The sequence below is a fragment of the Ceratotherium simum genome, chromosome 24, assembly GCF_057802395.1.
Source record: "Ceratotherium simum simum isolate JZ-2026a chromosome 24, ASM5780239v1, whole genome shotgun sequence".
Classification (NCBI taxonomy): domain Eukaryota; kingdom Metazoa; phylum Chordata; class Mammalia; order Perissodactyla; family Rhinocerotidae; genus Ceratotherium; species Ceratotherium simum.
In genome coordinates, this window is record NC_141923.1 from 11559736 (window position 1) to 11577922 (window position 18187).

General features: G+C 51.7%; 2 protein-coding genes across 3 annotated transcripts; one reads left to right on the forward strand and one right to left on the reverse strand.

The window, feature by feature from the left end:
• The first annotated feature begins 322 nt into the window (after window positions 1-322).
• On the forward strand, window positions 323-4936 carry LOC106802475 (uncharacterized). The gene is made up of 5 exons (XM_087448547.1): window positions 323-446; window positions 1257-1385; window positions 3165-3194; window positions 4049-4210; window positions 4717-4936. The coding sequence occupies exons 1-5, from the start codon at window positions 323-325 to the stop codon at window positions 4791-4793; spliced, it is 522 nt and encodes a 173-aa protein (XP_087304673.1). The 3' UTR covers window positions 4794-4936.
• A 6131-nt stretch (window positions 4937-11067) lies between these two features.
• On the reverse strand, window positions 11068-13424 carry LOC101405783 (interferon alpha-inducible protein 27-like protein 2). Of its 2 annotated transcripts, none has more exons than XM_087448016.1 (5): window positions 13292-13424; window positions 12751-12845; window positions 12561-12590; window positions 11819-11998; window positions 11068-11276 (listed from the first exon to the last, which is right to left on the reverse strand). In XM_087448016.1, the coding sequence occupies exons 2-5, from the start codon at window positions 12755-12757 to the stop codon at window positions 11086-11088; spliced, it is 408 nt and encodes a 135-aa protein (XP_087304142.1). In that variant the 5' UTR covers window positions 12758-12845; window positions 13292-13424; the 3' UTR covers window positions 11068-11085. The 2 variants fall into 2 exon arrangements, with proteins under 2 accessions (XP_087304142.1, XP_004434289.1); XM_004434232.3 differs by having other exon boundaries at window positions 11819-11980; window positions 13292-13411.
• Between the last annotated feature and the right edge of the window lie 4763 nt (window positions 13425-18187).

An 18187-nucleotide genomic window follows, 5' to 3' on the forward strand; every position in this document is an offset into this window, starting at 1 on the left:
TGGGGGTGAATCCACAGCCACAGACAGGGCAGACCCTCTGAGAAAGGGCAGGCTGCCTCACCTGCCATTGCACACTGCTGGGGCCCAGAGAAGGGAGGGCTGCCCAGGTTTGGAGGGCTGACCAGGAGTGCAGACCTCCTCTGGTTGGGGTGGGGATAGTGGGACCCGCTGCAGCCCAGGAGGTGTTTAGTTTCCTGCGATCTGATAGGGCTGAGGAGCGGCCAGAAGCCAGCCCCAACCCATTGGTTCACCAGGGAGCTAATACCTCGTGGATCTTAGGCATTTCCTGAGCTGAGCTGGTGTGCCCGTGACCTTCTGCGCCATGGAATTAGCCCAGGCGGGCATCTTAGCCTCTTCCCTGGCCTCCAGGATAGTGTCAGCAGCGAGCCTGGCCACAGCGGGTGGGGCGGCCTCTGGCCGTGTCCTGGCTGGACTTCCATCAGTGGGTGAGAGTTCCTGGGAGAGGCTGTGGGGGCGAGGAGGTGGCTGGGGAGGGCACAGGGTCCTGCTCAGGGGCCTGTGGAAGGGGAGAGGGTGACATCACCTGCAGCGCTACCCCTGGCCCTGAGCTCCCCCTGGGGGTCTGCCCTGGCTTTCTCTCTCAGGGGTCCGGGCCCCTCCCACCTAGACTGAGGGGACCTCTCTCTGGCTGGGTCCCCCTCTCTGGCTTCCATTTCCCTGATTCACACCCAGAATTCCCCTCCGGGAGGTTTTTACCTCCGTGTCCACCCAGCCTTTCCTGGCAGTGTGTCCTGTTGGATCTCAGATCCAGAGCGTTGATTCCAACACAACTCCTCAGTTCAGGCCCGTGTTCTTCATTTGTCATGTTTATATATCCTCGCTATTTATCTTCCCTTTTGCCCCCAATTTCCCCCTCCCTCAAAGTCTACCTTTCTAATATGTTTAATGCCTATCTGTTTTGCATATGCATTTCTACAGAATAGATATTTTATTTTGTCTGCGTGTGTTGAATTTGCACAGGGAATAGTAGGTTGCGTGTCTCCTTCCACTGCTTTTTTCACTGGGGAACAATGTTTTTGAGATCCCTCAGTGTTGCCAGGTGAGCGTCTGATCCTTGTTTCCAACTGCTGCAAAGTGCTCCAGTGAGCATCACCACCATGTACCTCTCTCTCTCCTGCGGTGGACTCCCAGGGGCCTCCCACCTCTGCCAGCACAGACAGCGTGGAAAGGGGGACGCAGCCCCAACCACTGCCCGACCTCTGACCCCTGTGCACTCAGCCTCTGCTCTTCCTCAGGACTCACCCTGTCATCCAAGGCTGCCCTGGGCCCGGCCGCATCTGCGCTGGGGTCCTGGCTGGGGACACTGAATGGCTCCTACCTGCTGGGATCCTCTGTCACGGCCCTGACCGTGTCCCCACTTGCAGGTAACTGACCCTGGAGACACACAGCCCTCCTTGGGCCCCCTCAGCGCGTGGAAGTGTGACAAGAAAGTTAGTGCCTGGGCCACAGCCGGCAGTCCTTCATGTGTGTCAGAAGTAGGAGGAGCCTCAGCTGATGAGAAGCAACTGATAACCTGACAATGATGAGAACAGCTGGATTTGATCAAACGCTGTCATGTCCTTGTCTCTCTGCTTAACACTGGACATTCATCAATTCATTTAGTTCTCATAACAAGCCCAGAGGAAGATCACCAGGTCCCTTACCTACAAATGAGGAACCATGGTCATGGGGCCTGGGCAGGGAGGTAGGAGGGGCTGCTGCCCCCTAGTGGAGCCTGGGAGCAGAAGGAGAAGGGACATGCAGAGGCCCTGGCCTGGGAGGAGGCCTCAGGGCAGGACAGGTTCTGAGCAGCCAGAAGGGCCAGGCCACTCTCCCCATGATGACACTGGGGGGCCGGGCAGGCAGGCCGGCAGACACACAGCACCCACTTCCTGGGGCCTTCTGCGTGTCGGGGCCCCGGAAGGCCAAGCTGCCGGCCAGCCTGGCATCGCCTCTCCTGCCACACGATGACGTTAAGCACAAGTCCCTCCTACCTGGGCTCTTGATTCTTGAGTCTCTGGCTCCACACCCCACCCAGGGGGCCCCTCTGGCCACTCAGGGTTTGGCTTTCACATCTCTCTCTTGACTTTCTCCACTGTCACCCCAAGGCTCTCTCCCTGGGGACTGGCTGAGCACACCCCTGTACAGCGTGCCATCTTTGGAACTCTCGGCCCCCACTAGCCCCAAAGATTGCAGTCCTGGCCCCTGTGGCTGCAGCAGCCCAGGACCTCTGCCTTCCCCCCCGGGGGCCCAGAGTGTAGGAAGCCGGGCCCATACACATCAAAATATGGTCCAGTGCTGTGAGTGGTTCCAGCCCCAGGGAGCACGGATGAGTTCTGATTGGGAGGATCTGGGGCAGCTTCCTGGAGGAGGGGGCCACAGGTGGGGCCTTGAAGAATCAGGAGCATTCGAGCATTCCACAGTGCTTGCCCTGACTTCAGCCCGGTGGTGCAAAATGAAGGACATCCCTCCACATGAGGATTTAGTGCTGTCTGAGGAGCTTTTCTGGACTGTAGGAGAAAGTCACAGAAACCCCACTAATAAAACACTGACTCGACTGCAGATCCACATCCTGGCTCAGAGAGTGTAATGCTCATTCCCCTTCTCCTCTCCTTCCCCAATCAAACCACCAGGCCCTAAATGACTTCTCCAAGAGTCCCACCTTCCCTGAGAAGGACAATGCAGGGTGTGAGTTCCTTGCCATGTCTGTAGGGTTTTGTTTGTTTTCACAAACCTGGCTGGGAAGGCCGAGAGGAAGAAAAGACAACTTCTGATATCTCCCCACAAACAACCCCGACCTCCCAGGCAATCAGCAGGCAGAGCAGACGAAACAGAAACTCTATCTGAGGACTGAGTTTTCTGGGGCAAGGACATCCCACCCCGTCTCCAGAGAGTTCTGGGCCAAGGCATGCAAACCCACTCGGGACAGGGCGTTTGCCTCTGGAATCAGACTCCCAGCAATCCTCACCCAGATCAGGGCTGGGGTCCGCCTTCTCCGGACATCCCAGCGCTCTGAGTGAAGCAGGGAGGGGTCGGGCAGGGGTCATTCCTTCCTGTGTCCTCAACCTGGGGCACCCCCTCCCCAGAGGTGGGCCATGGGCTCAGGAGGTGGAGGGAGGCCAGTGTGGATCCACTTTTTCACAGAACGTTCTTTTGGTTTCTAGCCAAGACTGCTGCAGCTGTGATTGGAGGAGGTGAGTCCCCGCAGGGAAGGGCTCAACTCCCCATCTGTCCCGGACCCTGGGACTTGGGCAGCAACTGGTCTTGTGCTTGCCCAGGCTTGCCCCCGGCCTCACACGGATGGCAGGGGACGAGCTGGAATGATGGAGATGAGCAGGAAGCAAGGAACTGGAAATGAGAAACAGGCAGCTTGACCCCAGGAGTGTCATGGAAACTCCTGTGAGGCAGCCCAGCGGGGCCAGCCTCCTCTTGGCAAAGCATTCACTGTGTGACCTGGGGCGTGTCTTGAGCTCCGGTTCCCTCCCACGTATAAGGGGACGATGTTGCCCACTCAGGGACGTCATCAAGGTTACACAGGATGAGACGCGCACAGAGTTTGATCATAGGAGATGCATTAAAGAGAAGCCATTGGCTCGTGACCCATTGTCTAGCAGCTTCTGATGGCTCTGTGGTGGTGCCATAGTGCTCTAGGTTGGGGTTCAAGCTCATGCCAGGCCCTGGGTAAGATTTGCTTGTATTAAAAACTTCCTCAGTGAAGACAAGAAGCTTGCAAACCACTCCCTAGTTCCAGCATCTTCCTGAGGCAGAAACTGAGGCCCAGAGGACAAATGACTTTCCCAAGAGAGGTCTTGCTGCAGATCAGAGCCCGGCTCAGAGTCCAGTCCCCCATGACCCTGCAAGTCCCTCCCCCTGCCTTCCCCGCCTAGTGGTGGTCCCCTCAACTCAGGATGCTGGCCATGCCCGTGTCTCCCAGGCTCAGAGGTCACCCCCTTCTCCAGACCTGAAGTCCCCGAGCTTGACGAGTGTTTGGGGGGTGGGTATCCATTCCCCCAGCCCTCCCCTCAACCCAGCTCCTCTCCTCCCACAGCCGTGACCGTGGGGGCTGTGCCGGTGGCACTGGGCGCCATAGGCTTCACTGGGGCAGGAATTGCCGCTGGCTCCATAGCAGCCAAGATGATGTCCGCAGCCGCCATCGCCAACGGGGGCGGAGTTGCGGCCGGCAGCCTGGTGGCTACTCTGCAGTCGGTGGGTAAGTGTCCCCGCCGGCCTTGCTGTGCAGGGCGAGGAGAAGGACTAGAGCCTCAGAGGATCCGGCCCAGATCTTAGCCCTGTGACCTTCCATCTCTCAGCCTTGGTCCCTCCTCCATATTCCCTCTCTGGGTTTCTCTGAGGGAGATGGAGGAGGGGGGAAGGAGTCTGGCCTGGGGTGTGCTGAGTTGAGGCTGCCTCTGCTCAAAGCAGAGTGGCAGGGTTCCTTGGGGCATCTCCGCCCCACCTGGGCCTCAGCCTCCTCCCCTGAAGAGGAACGCAGCTTCCAGCTCTCGGTTTCACCACCGGGTTCATGCCCGGGTAGCTGCCTGCAGCAGCCCTCCCAAAGCAGAGATCCTGGGGGTTTGGAAGACAGAGGAGGGTGCTGGGTGGGCACTGTGGGCCTCAGGCCCTCCTGAGGGGCCCTGGAGTCTGACACCACGGCTCTGTCCACAGAGCTGTCCCAGCCTGCCCGGCCCACTCTGCTCCCCTCTGCTTCTCTTCTAGGAGCAGCTGGACTCTCCCTGTCGTCCAAAGTCATCGTGGGCTCCGTTGGGTCTGCCCTCGCCACCGTGGTGCTGTAATAGCTCCCTGTTGCTCCCCCTGCAGAGAAGAGGACAGGGTGGGGCCAGCCCCATGCAGGGAGGGACCCATCCTAGGGTGACAGTGTGCCAAACGCTGCACCCCCAGATGAAAATAAGGAATAAAAATGAGTTGTTGCAACCCCTCCCGGATCCCCTCTTCTTGCTCGCTGGCAGTCGGGGTGGGAGGCTCACTTCTCTTTCCCCACCATGAGCGCCATGGTGTTGGGGTGTGATGAGCTGGATGGAGCCTAAATGTGAACACGGGAAGCTGCCCCTGCCCCATTCTGACTCCGCATGTGACCCCCGGCAGGTCACCTCCTCTCTGGGTCTGCGTCTGCCCCTCTCCAAGTGGGGAGTTGACCTAAATGACCTCAGGGTGGGTGCTGGCTCAGTTCCTGTGCAGAGTCGGGACTCGGGGACGGAGGGCATCCTGTTGGGACCACTTGCCTCAGAGCTGAGCCTCATTGGCACACTTGCCCCACCCCTGGCCTCTATGCGTCCAATGGCTATGTCCTAAGGGCCTGGCTCAGGCTCGGAAAGCACAGGCCCCGCGCCGTCACTGCCCCATCCCAGAGTCCAAGGCCACCGCCCTGGCCCTGGCTTTTCCCCCCACAGCCAGCAGGAACATCTGTCAGGGGCTGACTTTCTGCTTCAGCGCCTGGTCCCTAAATGTCCTTCTCCCAGAACAAGGTGTGTAGAAACTTCTCCTCACTAGGACGGGTTCCATCCCAGAGCATCAGAAAATCTGTTTCCATGGTGATTCACTTCCTCCACACACTCTTTGTACAGGTCAGTGGGTCAGCCACGGGGCTGGGTGCGAGGGACCAGAGGGGACGTGACTTGGCCTTTTCCCAGGAGGAGCTCTTGTTCTCCTGGGAGGATGGACCAACAGCAGGCAGCCATGGACACTGCCCTCTGATCAATGCCATGCCAGAGCCAGCCAGGGCTCTGCGGGGGCCCACAGGAAGGCATGTAACAATAATGTCTGAGTCCGTTCCAGCTGCTGTAACAAAAATACCATAGACGGGGTGGCTTATACACAACAGAAATTTATTTCTCTCATTTCTGGAGGCTGGGAAGTCCAAGATCAAGGCACCGGCAGATTAGGTGTCTGGGGAGAATCCCCTTCCTATTTCCCTGTGTCCTCACATGACAGCAGGGGCTAGAGAGCTCCCTGGGTTCTCTTTTATGGGCACTAGTCCCTTTCATGAGGCTCTGCCCTCATGATCTAAGCACCTACCAAAGCCCCCACCTCCTAAGACCATCACCGTGGGGGTTAGAATTTCAACTTGTGGATTTTGGGGCACACGAACATTCAGGCCATAGCAGGGATGTTGGGGAAGGGAGTTTGGAGTTTATCTTGAGGGTTTTGGAGAGACACTGAAGGGGTTCAACATGACAGTGACCCCATCACAGACCCTACCCCCTGCACACCCTGTCCGAGGAGCCGTCAGCAGCCTGACTGGATCCCGCTTCCAACGAGCACCAAACGAGTAAGTCTACCGCAATGGACATGTACAAAGTCCACCACCTCATCCGTGTCCTCAGTGGCTTCTGGTTGGGGAGTGAAGCATGGCTGCCACCCAGCCATAGGTGGTTGGGTGGCAGCCCTTAGGGTTTTATTAACTCAATTTTCCACTATTCCACCCAGCCATAGGCCCCGCGCCGTCACTGCCCCATCCCAGAGTCCAAGGCCACCGCCCTGGCCCTGGCTTTTCCCCCCACAGCCAGCAGGAACATCTGTCAGGGGCTGACTTTCTGCTTCAGCGCCTGGTCCCTAAATGTCCTTCTCCCAGAACAAGGTGTGTAGAAACTTCTCCTCACTAGGACGGGTTCCATCCCACAGCATCAGAAAATCTGTTTCCATGGTGATTCACTTCCTCCACACACTCTTTGTACAGGTCAGTGGGTCAGCCTCGGGGCTGGGTTTTATTAACTCAATTTTCCACTATTTTTCTTCCTCCCTTTCTTGATGCCTTGGAGAATCTGATAAAAGCTGTGAACTCTCTCCCTACAAAATGCACACAACCCAAATAATGCCTCGAACGACGGGCATTCATTAGAGCCTCTGAAGACCTTCCTCGGAGCCGAAGGTAAAGCCTCTGCCCTGACTACAAGTCCCCGGCCCCCTGGGAAGGGCACTTGGGTCTCTCCCGGATCTGGAAGATGGACAGGCCGGCATCTCTCCCTGCCGAGGCCCAGCAGACAGCCCTGCAAGGCCACCCCAGAGCACCCGTTGTCCAGACTGTGTGTCCTGACCCTCCTCCCCGTCCCACTCCTGAGGGTGAGGCCCCCCAACTTCCCAGGGGGCCCGTTTCTGTTCTGACATTGAGTCCATGGCCCCCATCTCTAGCTCCACGGCTCTGACCCTCAGGTTTGGCCTCTATAGCAGGGCACCCAGTGACCCTCACCGTGTATACTCCCCCCGCCTTTGGGTCAGGGTGGATCCTGTGGATATGATGAGATATCACTCCTTAATTACGTTAAGTTACATGACAAGAGGGAGACTATGCAGGTGGGTCTGATCTAATCACAGGAGCCCTTTAAAAGCAGAGTGTTCTCTGCTCATCACTGACAGGAAGTCAGAGATTTGAAGCAAGAGGGGAATCTGAGGGTTCTTACCACAGCCTCCAAATGGGAGCCAGGCTGGCTGGACCCTTGATTTTGGCCTTGTGAGCCCCTAAGCAGAGAGTATAGTCAAGCCTCAGTCAAGATACTAAGTGGGTGTTATTTTAAGCCGTTTAATTGGTGGTAATCTGTGACACAGGACTAGACACTAAGACAGCCTTGATACCCCAGCTCCCTTCACCAGGCTGAGGGCTCACACGGGACTGGCTGAACTCACTCTGGCAGCCCCAGGATTCCTGAATCTCCCGGCTTCCATGGGCCGTGGGGCCCCGGGTACTGCCCTTGTGGATTCCAGGGGTCCCAGCCTGCCCTCAGGAGCCCCGAGTGTCGGGGGAAGCCAGGCACATCACCTGCTGACCACGTCTGGCACACGGTGGCTCAGGGTGCTGCCGGGTAGAGCACAGGAGGCAGAGGCGAATTCTCATTGTGGGGTCTGTGTTGGCGTCCTGTTGAGACCAGTGTCCTCATCACCATGGCAGAGACGGCTATTCGTTACCCCATGTCTACTCTTTCCTTCTGGCTCATGTGAAGAGAGCTCTGATTTTCGGCCAGCTGCATGATCCCCAGTGAAGGGCTGCATTCTCTGTCCCTCTTGCGGCCAGGCGTGCTCAGTGGACTAAGCTCTGGCCAGTGAGAGGTGAGCAGAAATGAAGTATGCCACTCTCTGGGCTGCCAGTTAGTAGGGGGGGGTGGGCCTGCCTTTGCCTCTTGGCCCTTCCCATGGGCTCTGCTGCAGACAGGGGAGTGACCACCTTCACCCTGCAGATGAGAGCAGCACCTTAAGGAAGGCAGAGCAACAAGACTGCGGGAGCCTGGGCCTCCGGGATCAGAGCCACCACCCTGCCTGAGACCTTTACACAACTGAGTAACAGAGGAAGAAAATCCTCTTGTTTAAGCCAAGAGGGTCTCTTTAATAGCAAGCAAACATACGTTCTAATGAACACACGTAGGGAATCTTTTGATTGCAAATAGAAGACTCAGCCCAACACGAGTGTCTTTTACCTGTTCCTTCTCAATATACCACTAAAATAACGGTAAAGGACTAAGAAAGGCTTAAACCCACATGGAGAAAGAGAAGGGGAGAGAAGATGACAGCCAGAAATCACATGGACATGTGGTTCCACTTGGCAGTGGCCAGACACCTGAATCTTAAGTTGTCAGTGGAGAAGGAGATTTGAAAAAGGCAACTTTGCCCTGTAGCACTCCAAAGGCTCAGCTTCTGGAAGCTGGCATTAGGGTGGACTGGCAGCAAGAGGTCTGGTTGGAAGTTTGTTTAGGAAGCAGGCAGAGCCCCAGGTACCCCGTCCAGCAGACCACTGTGCGTTTATTTTTAGTGAGGTTGGGTCTCTGGGACAGGGGGCTCCAGGCACAGCTGAGAGCAGGGGCTTCATACTAAAGGTGAGAGTGTCCGTGTAAGTGTTGAGACCCTCAATCTTCATCGACAGGTACCGAGAAGGCTGGCAGCCAGGTTATAACATAAGGGATGGAGGGAGGAAGATTCTTCTGGGACTCTTACCAGCTCAAGAAAACAAATGCTCACATGCTGACACCTCAGGTGGTGGGGGCGCTGTTGAAAGGCTCAGCCAGATGACAGTAGGTCCCTGAGTTGACAAGAGCCACTCCTGTGGCAGAGCCTGTCATAGGGCATCTGTGAAGGCTCAGATATGAAAGGGGAGAGATGTAGCCCCTCATATCTCTGTTCTGCTCCCTCCTGTCACCCAGCTCTGGGGACTCACCCTCTGACAGAAGTGCAGCCTCATCACTGGCTTGCCCCCACCCCACGCCAGGAGACTAGACGACCTGAGGGGGACACAGTGGCTGGGCTGAGATTGAGGACAACAGCGGGTCCAGACAGGGGTCCTGAGGTGAGGGGAGTGTACCTCAGGAGGGATGTGGATGGAGGGGTTGTGACTTCCATGGCACCTACTGGGGGAGGGAGGAAAGGGCTTCTGTTTCCTAGGAGCCCTGCCCTCTGTCCTCTGGAGACCCCACAGCAACTTCTGAGACATCCCTGAGGCACCCCAGAAACCCACAGAGCGATCTAAAAGCGCTGGAACAAGAGGATCAACACAAATAACATGAAACATGGATCCACTGCAGTCAAGACACTGCCCGTGATCATCACATAAAATGCGCACAGCACCCCAGCACAGGCCGTGCTGCGCCCCTCTCTTGTAGCTGTTTTTAGAAGAACCTGGAAGAAGTGATCCAAGTCCCTGACTCCTGCTGCTACTGATGACGGGCATCTTTCCACAGGCTGAGGACGGTCGACTTGTGGGTTATTTCCAGGAGACCTGGGCCCTTAAACTGGCTCCCTGCCCACCAGCTCCCTCCCGGATGCCTCCTCAAGCAACCAACCTGTGTTCGGGGACATAAAATTATTTTCATAATGAATCAGACAACTTCAAATTGATGAAGAGATTCAGGCTGGGGTGGCGGCAGGGGGAGGTGGAGTACTTCAACAGGGTCCGGTATCTTTGGGCCAGCCCAGCCAGGCTCTCTTGAGTGTCTTTGATAACAGGGATTTTCTAGAGGACAAGGTAACTGAGAAGCAACATTTTTCAAAGTGTCATTGTGCCAGGCTTTCCCTGACAGATTGCCAAGACTTAGGGACCGTCCACTGGTTTGAGAGATTTACCCCGACTCTTGGCTCATGGCATTGTCCTGGGTAGCCCGGCTGGGGGGCTGGCCCCAAAGCTGAGCCATGTTCTCTGCTGGGATTCCGACAGACCTGGGCCTGTCTGGGTCACTATGAGACAGACTGTGGGGCCCCCTGTCTGAGTCTCATCCTGATGGAAGGGGATGGATAAGGCCAGACATGGCTGGATTTCAGGAACCATCTGCTAGAGTGCTGGCTCTCTCGGGCTCAGCCCCATGGGCTCGAGTGGGGCCTGAGGAGAGGGCAGGAAGCCATCTTAGGCTGAGACCCTGCGACGTGGATTTGAGTGAGAGGTGACCCCAGGGAGCACCTACAGGAGAATGGGAGATGAGACAGGGAAGGACAGGCAGCCAGGAAAGGGCCAGCAATGAGTGAGTTTGCACTGTGGGCCTCTGAGGCTCAATCCTGTTGGAGACCCTGGGAGACAGTGTGGGGCAGGCCTCAGAGTTGTCCCCCTCAGGGGTGTGTATCCGCAACTAAAATCCATCATTGGCTGAGGGCCATTCTGGGGGGACCCACACCCCGACACTTCCAGCCTGCCTTGTGGGCGTCAGGGGCGGGCCCTGGGAGGGACAGTCACAGGTGCTGGCAGTAGGCGCCCCAGGCAGGCACTGGGAGACTGAGTGCCGGGGATATGGACACGGCTCCTACAGCATCCACTGCACCAGCTCAAGAGCGACATGGGTGACGGTACTTATCCTGGGAAACAGGTACCCTCCTCTGTGGCCTGTAGTGGGAGGTGGGTCTTCTCAGGAGTTAAATGAGGCACAAACTGAGGCCCATGGAAGGCCCAAGAATGGCCCTGGCTTTTACAGTCCATCCCTTGTAAGACTAGGACCAACCAAAGCCTCCTGCCCACTGATTCTGTGCTTGCTCAGCCTGCCCCCTCCCACTGCCCCTCCACAAGGCAGGCTGGGGGAATGGGGAGAACTGGGAACCTCCAATTCACAACCCCCCAACCGGGCTGCAAGGAGCAAAGACAGGGAGGTGCATCTGCCGTGATCTTTATTTCTCAGGCTTCTCTGACCTGAGTGGGGGCTTTGGAGCTTCACCTTGGGATGCATTTTCTCCTGGCTGGTCGCCTTCAGCCTTGGGTCCACCTGGGGGTACCTTTTTTGAACCTCCCAGCAAGGCCCCAAAAGTTGATCCAGCAGAGGCCAGGAGGATGTTGGATGACGTGGAGAGTCCAGCTGCCCCTGGGGAAGAGACAGAGGGTGGGCACGGGGAACATGCCAGGGCCCCTCAGGAGGCCTGAGGCCCAGAAATCCCATGTGGATCCCTCCTCCAGGTCCTGAAACCCCCAGGGCTCCGCTTTGGGCAGAGGATGCTGGGGGCGGCTGAGAGAGAGAAGAGACGGGTGAATGCATGGGAAGTAAGAGGCAGAGGAGAGTCAGCGACAGACCCCAAGAGCTACGGGTCCTCTCACCTTACACAGGAGGCCCCTGAGGCCCAGAGAGGGGAGGGGCCCTGCCTAGACCACCCAGGCATCAGATTTGGGAGGGCTGGACCCTGGGCTCCTTCCCTCCTCTCCCTCTCAGAACCCCTCACCCCTCCACTCCCACCGCAAACCTCACTCAGAAGGAGCCAGAAAGAGGACAGTGAGGGAGAGAAAGGACCAGGGATGCTGAGGACCAGGGAACTGGAGGGCGAGGACGGGCTCTTCCTCAGGCTTAGCCTCTGGGCTGAATCCCGCCCTGGCTCTGGCCCTCCTCCCTGTCCTCCCCCTCGGGGCACTTACCCACTGACTGTAGAATAGCCACCAGGCTGCCTGGAGCAACTCCACCCCCGTTGGCGATGGCGGCTGCAGACATCATCTTGGCTGCTATGGAGGAGGCAGCGATTCCTGCCCCGGTGAAGCCCATGGCGCCCAGCACCACGGGCACAGCCCCCACGGCCAGGGCTGTTGGGGGAGAAGGACCTGGGTGGTGGGCATGGGCTCAGGGGCATGGACTGCTTAGGAATTCCTTGAGAGTTTCTGGGGTCTGTCTGCTCTAAGCATAAGGGAGAGAGCAGCTTGGAGAAGGTTCCCAAGGTAAAGAAAAAGGAGGGACTATTGGAGCCAGTTGGGGGCAAAGAAGTCCAGGCATAGCCCTGGTTGGGTCTCAAACTTGCTGTGTGACACTGAGGAAGTCACTACCCCTCACTGGGCCTCAGGTGTGTGTGTGTATGTGCAGGGGATTAAACAAATCATTACTGTTTTTAGCAGCAAATCCCTTCTCAAATGAAATCTTCTCTATGTGCTCCTGGTATATAAGGACTAGAGGAGCAGCGAGTCGGTGATGGAGGTGACCTCTTTCGCAGGAGTATTGTGAGTACTGCCCCCTGCGCCTAAGATTCACCTAGGCAGCTCCAAGAGTGGAGGAGGTGGTGGTGGGCTAGCCCTCATAACCCCTGCAGCGCTGCGTCTCTAAGGTCTCCACCCTTCCCAGGACCCGGGGCCAGGTGAAGGCCTGGCGATTGAGGGGATCCAGGTAACTCACCTCCTCCTACTGCAGCAGCAGCCGCCCGTTCTTGGGAGACAAAAAGGTAGAGAGAGAGAGAGCGAGTGAGCTAGTTAGATGGTTGATGGAGTAAGAGAAGAAAGCGACTCCTCTGGCCCTTCGTTGAGTTGGGGTCCAGGACGCCTGCCCCCTGCCCAGGCCACCAACTCCGTGGGGAAGCAAGACTCACTTATCATGGTGAGGCCCTCTGCGATCCAGTTCAGCTCAGGAAATGACGAAGCTCCGTGGAGGGTGAACCAATGGGGGACACGCTGCTCCTCAGCCCTATGAAAACGCAGGAATACGCCTTCTGCCCGCGCCCACCCCACCTCGCATTCGCCCATCTTTGCTCGCCGGCGCCCACCCCACCCCGCACTCGCCCGTCTGCTCGCCGGCGCCCACCCCACCCCGCACTCGCCCGTCTGCTCGCCCGCGCCCACCCCACCCCGCACTCGCCCATCTTTGCTCGCCCGCGCCCACCCCACCCCGCACTCGCCCATCTTTGCTCGCCCGCGCCCACCCCACCCCGCACTCCCCCCTCTTTGCTCGCCGGCGCCCACCCCACCCCGCACTCGCCAGGCTGCTCGCCCGCGCCCACCCCACCCCGCACTCGCCCATCTTTGCTCGCCGGCGCCCACCCCACCCCGCACTCGCCCGTCTGCTCGCCGGCGCCCACCCCACCCCGCACTTGCTCCTCGTTTGCTTGCCCACCCGTTCGCTCGCCCACTCACCCGCTGGCTCTGCTGCCCACTGGTGGTTTCCCTCGGGTTGGTTTCTCACTTGCTTGATGGCTCTACGCAAGAGAAAAGAGCCCAAAGCACCTGAAAGCCGAAGCAAGTGGGCCCTGGTTCCGAATTGTAACATTTTTTTCTCCTGTTGTCAGAAGAGTTGTTCGCTGCAAAAAAAAAAAACAACAAAACAGTAAGGAGAAAAAGCAATATTTAATTTCACTTACAGAGGGAGACACTGATACATTTTGGAGCATTTCGTTTAAGTCTGTCTCGCCAAAGTCGCCCATCTCTGCCACTCTCAAAATATGTAACACCCCCCATCCTGTCAAGTTCCAATCACACTGTGCACACTGCTTTGCAAATTACTCATTTTATTTAATCTGTCGTTTAAATTTCCCCAGGCTGTTTAATATTCTTCAACAGAATTTTTTTTTAATCAAGGTTATTGAGGTATAGTTTACACAAAGAAAAATTTATTCTTCTGGTGCACACTTCTGTGAGTGTCGTGGAGCCACCAGCTCAGATATAGAGTATTTTCATCACCTATCCCCCCACCCCCAAACTCTCTCATGCTCCTTTGTAGTCAGCCCTCCCTGACCCCAGCCCCTGGCGACCACTGATCTGTTTTCCTCCCCACACAGTTGCCTTTTCCAGAACTTCAACATGATTTTTACTTGTCAAATACTTTGTCCCGCAGATATGCTGTAGTTCAGTGTATCAGCCCTCCTCTCTAAGGACTTAAATTCTTTCTAATTTTTACTCTTACAAATTTTATCCTGGCAAGAAGTGCGTACAGCATGGTGCACAAGTATTTTCTGATAAATATTCCTAGAGGAGAAATTGCTGTGTCAGAAGCTATGCATTTCTTATGGCACTTGCTACTTATTGTTAGGATGCTCCCCAAAAATATTCTATCAGTTTACACTCCCTCCAGAAATATGTAGGAGGATCTCTTTTTTTCTATTCCTCACCAACAATTAGCTTTGTCGTTTAAAAAAATCTTTGCTCATGAAAGGTGAAAACTGATGACATGTTAATTTATATCTCTTTTTACCACTAATGAGGCCAAACTATTAAGTTTAATAGGCTTATTCTGTCCTTATTTTGTGAATTATCTTCTCATATTTTTGGACCTTTTTTCCATTGAAGTGTTATTCTTTTTCTTACAGATATATAGAAATTATTATAAGTTCTTATATATTAACTATCTTTTTTTTTTTTTTAAAGATTTTATTTATTTATTTTTTTCCCTCCAAAGCCCCAGTAGATTGTTGTATGTCATAGTTGCACATCCTTCTAGTTGCTGTATGTGGGACGCGGCCTCAGCATGGCCAGAGAAGCGGTGCGTCGGTGCGCGCTCGGGATCCGAACCCAGGCCGCCAGCAGCGGAGCGCGCGCACTTAACCGCTAAGCCACGGGGCCGGCCCTATATTAACTATCTTAATCCACTCTCATAGATGTTGCGAAGTTTGGTTTCCAGTTCATCACTGTCTTATTTTTTGTGAGTGTGTTTTTTTAACACAGAAAAGGTTTTAATATTTTTGCAAATTTGCCCATATTTTACTATATTAGTTTTGTCTTTGTGTGCCTAAAAAGACTGTTACCGCTAGCTATCAGATACTTTATCACCTATCTGAAGATTTTCTTTAAAATCTTCTGGGGTTTGACTTTTTAAAATGAACTTTTTGATCCATCTGGAATTTTGTTTGGTACATACTGGGCGCTTTACATATCTATATATGTCTTAGCCAGTTGTTCCAATATCACTTATTAAATCATCTTTCATTTTTTCTTTGATTTGAAATTACGTCTTTATATTCAAATTCATATGTTAGTATATATACCCATATACCTGTTTTGGATTTTCTACTCTGTTCCAATGAGCTCTCTCTTCTGGCAACAATGCTATACTGTTTTAATGTTTATAAATTTAATATTTAATTTAAAATCTGACTGTGCTCATTTTGATTTAAAAAGTCTTCTGGCTCTTCCTATCTATTAATTCTTCAGACGAACTTGAAAACTATTTTTTCAATTTGCAAAAAAAAAAAGTCTTTGCTATTTTGATTGAAATTGAGCTAAATTTTTGAATAAATATTCAGAGAGAAATATTTTTACAAAAAGCTATTCTTTACATCCAGAATATGATGTCTCTTTACATATTCAAGTTTTCTTTTATATCCCTTGGTCAAGTTTTGTAGTTGTCTTTATATAAAGACTACATATTTTTTTAATTGATGTCATAATAGTTTATAACATTGTGAACTTTTAGTTGTACACTGTTGTTTGTCAGTCACCATATAAGGACTACATATTTTAAAATAAACTTTATGTTTAAAGAAAGTTTTAGAGTTAAAGAAAAATTGCAAAGAGAGTTCAAATATACCCTGCCCCCAGTTTCCCCTCTTATTAACATCTTATATCAGTAGGGTACATTTGTTACAATTAATGAACCAATGTTGGCATGTTATTATTAACCAAAGTCCATACTTTATTCAATTTTTCTTAGTTTTAACCTAACGTCCTCTGTTCCAGCATCCCATCCAGGACACCACATTACATTTAGTCATTGTGTCTCCTTAGGCTCCTCTTGGCTGTGACAGTTTCTCACAGTTTCCTTATTTTTGATGACCTTGACAGTGTCAAGGAGTACTGGTTGGGAATTTTGGAGAACGTTCCTTCACTGGGATTTGTCTGAATTTTTTTCTACTGATTAGATTAGAGATATAGGTTTTGGGGAGGAAGGCCACAGAGGTCAAGTGCCCTTCTCATCACATCATGTCCAAGGTACACACTACCAACACTTGTCACTGTTGACATGGAGCTTGATCATCTGGCTGAGATTGTGTTTGTCAGGTTTCTCCCCTGCAAAGTTACTTCCTCTCATTCCTTTCCACTCTCTCCTCTTGGGAAGGAAGTCACTGCAGCCCACATTTAAAGAGTGGGGAGTTATTTAGAATTCTTCTTTATACATTATTTGTAATTCTTCTGCATGGGAGATTTGTCTCTTCTCCCCTATTTATTAATTTAACCATTGTTTATATCAGTATTCACTCACTGATATTTATTTTATACTTTGGTGCATAACCCAATGCTAGTTGAATTATTTTGTTGCTCAAACAATGTTTTCCAGCTGTGGCAATTGGGAGTCTTTCAGTTGGTTCTTGTGTCTTCTAACATACCTCCATCATTGTGTGTGCGTGTGTGTGTGTGTGTGTGTGTGTGTGTAGCACTTCATTATTGTCTGGCACTATAAGATGCTCTGGGCTCACTTTGTATATTTCTTTTCTATTCCTACAATTGGAGTCCTGGTTTCCTTTATTGGAGCATGATGTTAAACAGCAACATCTACAAGCTAGGTGTGCTCATTGCTACTGGGGTGTCATTGTTTCTAAGTCCTCTCAGCTACAGACCAAAGAAATAGATGTATGTATACTAACCCCTGTTATAGATATGTACACGTATCTATAAATATTTCTATTTGTAACCACCTGTATCGATGTTGAGCTAAACACGAGTTCCAATTCTAATCCATCACCACATGGGCCATTCCAGCCTCCTCCCATTTCTTATCTGTTAACTCCCACTCCAATAGAGGAAAGGATTGCTCCCTCACACATCATCCGCTTACTTAATTGTTCAATTCCAGTACACAGCATAGCAGTATCAGAACTGTTACTCCAAGGCTACATATTTATTGTGAAGTTTAAAAATACTTTGTAATGATCTCTACTATCCTGAAATGGAATTCATAGATAACATCATCTAGTTACATACAATATACTGCCCAAACTGTAATTCAAAAGAGAAATAAAAAGAAGTTGTTTATAATAAAAAGTATATATCAATATGTATATGCTCAAGCACAATTATAACAGAAGATATAATGCACCAGTTGCTTGCATCCATTTGAGTTTAGTTTTAAGATAATACAATATGCAACTGAAAATTATTAACACGGTTTTTATATTTGGTAATTTGAAACAAGGGCTTAAGAAATATATCTATATATTCTTATCTATATATCTATATCTAATCACCATGAATGTGACAGCTGCACATACAGACTGATTCAAGTACCACGAGGGACATTGCTACTGGTGACTCAATTTTCTAAAATGGTCAATAACACTTGGTAAAGTTCAGAACAAATCAAAGTACAATCTCTCCCTGATTTGCAAAATAATTGCAATTCCTGGAAAAAACAATCTATATTAAAACTATGTAAAAAGTACTTACATATAAAAAATGGCGAAGTTCTAGGCTCAGATAATTGTGAGTTTTTCTTACATGAAGGGACTTTTGAAATTTGTACAAGATAATTTTTAGTTGTGTGGGACTCTTCTGTGTGTTTCAGGATGTCAGGCATTCCTGGCCCCTGTGTACTCAATACTAGAACATCCCTCCATCACTGAGACTAAAAACCTGCTATCAAATTTCCAAAATGTCCCCTAGGGGGCAGTACCATCCTTGTTAAAAACTACCCTCTTAGATGGCAACTTAAAAACCTAGGAATATTTATAATTATTTAAAGAGAAACTAAGATAAAATACATAAAACCAATGATATTCATATTTTTGGCATTCATTTTAAGAATAACTTATGCATACTTAATATTTAAATTGTGCATAAGAATTTGGTATACGTGACAAATTAGAATTATGATTCCAATTTTAATAGTGTACTTCAGTAAGAGATTTAATCTTGTGATTATAAAGATGAAAAATATTCCATTTTAAAACCAATTTTGTATACGATATTGTCTAAGACTTAAAATTCAAAATTGTATAAGTTTATTTTATTAGATTTGTAAGATTCAACAGTGTTCATGGGACAGATTTGCTTGTTAGAGACAAATGCAGTGTTTAAAAGGAAAATTGGTTATAAATGTATACA

Excerpts from the sequence above, each read along its gene's own strand:
- LOC106802475 (XM_087448547.1), top strand. The coding sequence starts at position 323 with ATGGAATTAGCCCAGGCGGGCATCTTAGCCTCTTCCCTGGCCTCCAGG. Across the intron at positions 1,386-3,164 it reads GACCGTGTCCCCACTTGCAG|CCAAGACTGCTGCAGCTGTG; the intron begins GTAACTGACCCT and ends TTTGGTTTCTAG. Across the intron at positions 4,211-4,716 it reads GGCTACTCTGCAGTCGGTGG|GAGCAGCTGGACTCTCCCTG; the intron begins GTAAGTGTCCCC and ends CTTCTCTTCTAG.
- LOC101405783 (XM_087448016.1), bottom strand. Across the intron at positions 11,999-12,560 it reads TGCTGCTGCAGTAGGAGGAG|GTCCTTCTCCCCCAACAGCC; the intron begins GTGAGTTACCTG and ends CCCACCACCCAG. Across the intron at positions 11,277-11,818 it reads GGCTATTCTACAGTCAGTGG|GGGCAGCTGGACTCTCCACG; the intron begins GTAAGTGCCCCG and ends TCTCTTCCCCAG.